Here is a 2,165-nt window from a genome sequence, read left to right on the forward strand (position 1 = left end):
GAAGATTGTATTTTTTCTACATAACCCCCCCCCCTGAATTTAAAGCTGGATCCGCCCCTGTTCGAAGTGCTTACGGCTTTGAATATAAAACTAACTTAGTACTAACTTAGTAAAACTAACTTAGTTTTATATTCAAAGGCTTATGGTTCCAACTGACTTGTGCGTCAAAGTGACGTTCCAAGAAACTTTCACAGACAAAAATCACAAAAAAATCGATTTTGATACAATTATATCATCGGCCCCTTTGACTATTGCCATAAAGCAAACCTCAAATTACTAGATACTTTCGAAATTTGTTCGAAATAAATATTTTGCACAGGCCGTAGGTAACTTAATACTAGCCATTGCAAAATAGCTTAGCGTCGGCTCTTCACACTTACCAAATGTTTAGCATCAAAGCCAATCACTTTCCACCAAATGTTTAGCACAAGGAGGCTTTCACTTATTTCTTGTGCCTGGAGCCCTGGAAAAGTTCACTTGAAACGCCAAAAAAACCGGGACCGACTTATTTCAAACCTGCGCGACAGGAGACAGTTTTCTTCTTCTTTTTCAAGTCGCAACACTGTCGCGATTGGCGACAGAGAGCAACATAGCGCCGAATTTCTCATAAGTATTTTCATTATTTTTTTTTAGTTTCGCGAAAGATGTTTATTTTTTAAAAATAACTCAAATTGATAGACGACCACTGTAAATTTCGTCCGATTACAAAGCAGGTTGATGAACTAATAAACGAATCAACGCTGTTCCACATATAGTTTAATGTAAATATCAATTAAAAATTTCCGTTGTGAAATAACTTCCAGAATAAGAAATCAAACAAACTGATAAACAGTTGGAACTCAAATCAATAAAAAACGTACAAGCAACTTCACAAAATGCGGAAGAGCTGGGCTCAAACTAACCAAAAATCACTAGTCAACAAAGCCCCGCGACAGGTCAGTGCAGGCCAGAGGCAGAAAGGGCATGATGCAAACGTTGCTATGCCCCTACAGTGACACCAGTGACTCAGAGTCCGAGCATGAAGGTAGCCCCTTCGGGCGCAGTAACCATGTCTCTAAGGGGCTGTGTTTGTTGCAGATAGCCCCTCGAATGGCGTCAGCCTCACAGAGGGATCCGCTTCGCCAATGAAAGCCGACAATGCGCGGCGCACCAGGGATTCTACGAGCAGTCTGGGTAAGTAGGATGTTTGGCTGTATGTGTAAGTAGGATGTTTAAGTGGTTTGATCTTGCAGCCGAGCCAAGGGCTCGAGGTAGGGGCAGGCGGACCAACACAGTGTCTCCCACAACCCCCGAATCGAAAACAGACCGAGTGTTCATCTGGGATTTGGATGAAACTATTATAATCTTTCACACCCTGTTGACTGGCAGCTATGCTACCAAATACCACAAAGTGAGTGCACTTTTTGTCACTGTTCCTTTAAGGATTCTCTAAGTATGAGCAAAAACCCGGGCAAACGTTTGATAACAGTAATTGGATCGGTGTAAAATCAAAAGCTAGTTAACATCAGGCCTAAATAAATTAGCGACATTTTCCAGGATGCTCAAAACGTGGTCCAATTGGGGTTCAAGATGGAGGAAATGGTCTTCAACTTAGCAGATACTCATTTCTTTTTCAACGACATTGAGGTGAGGGTCTGGCTGTTGAAACCCAACTAGACGGTTTTACTGAAAATGTTCGCAGGAATGCGATCAAGTGCACATTGATGACGTATCATCTGACGACAATGGGCAGGACTTATCCAATTACAACTTTACATCAGATGGATTCCATGCATCAGCAGCGGGCAGCGGCAATTTATGTTTGGCAGCCGGTGTGAGAGGAGGAGTCGACTGGATGCGAAAGTTGGCCTTCCGGTACCGAAAGATCAAAGAGACGTATAACAATTACAGGAACAGGTAAGCAGGAATTAGGGAACAAGTTGCCTGGTAATAGAGAGTTATTGGTCGGCCAATACGTTCATGCAGTATTATAGTTTGCGCTATTTTGACAAAAACGCCTGCGCCAATCAGTCTAACAAATAAGTACTGCAAAATTAAAGTATTTGTGCCCCGATAACATTACGTTTAACTACGTATTAAATCTTGTATTACTTATACAATTGGTTCAAAATGCCACATTTTTGCAGTGCCGTTTAATGCTGAATGCGTGCTGAACGAGATACGGT

General features: G+C 41.8%; 1 protein-coding gene across 1 annotated transcript in view; it reads left to right on the plus strand.

Moving 5' to 3' along the window:
• LOC109542661 (eyes absent homolog 2) overlaps positions 1 to 2,165 on the plus strand; it is a 24,390-nt gene that overhangs the window by 20,494 nt on the left and 1,731 nt on the right. The window contains exons 8-11 of the mRNA XM_048662282.1: positions 1,078 to 1,173; positions 1,233 to 1,390; positions 1,537 to 1,626; positions 1,682 to 1,896. Of these exons, the coding sequence (XP_048518239.1) occupies positions 1,078 to 1,173; positions 1,233 to 1,390; positions 1,537 to 1,626; positions 1,682 to 1,896 (559 nt within the window). The remainder of the gene's footprint in view (positions 1 to 1,077; positions 1,174 to 1,232; positions 1,391 to 1,536; positions 1,627 to 1,681; positions 1,897 to 2,165) is intronic.

Source organism: Dendroctonus ponderosae, unplaced genomic scaffold, assembly GCF_020466585.1.
Source record: "Dendroctonus ponderosae isolate FM_Combo_2020 unplaced genomic scaffold, Dpon_F_20191213v2 Dpon_F_20191213_10, whole genome shotgun sequence".
In the NCBI taxonomy this organism is placed as follows: Eukaryota; Metazoa; Arthropoda; class Insecta; order Coleoptera; family Curculionidae; genus Dendroctonus; species Dendroctonus ponderosae.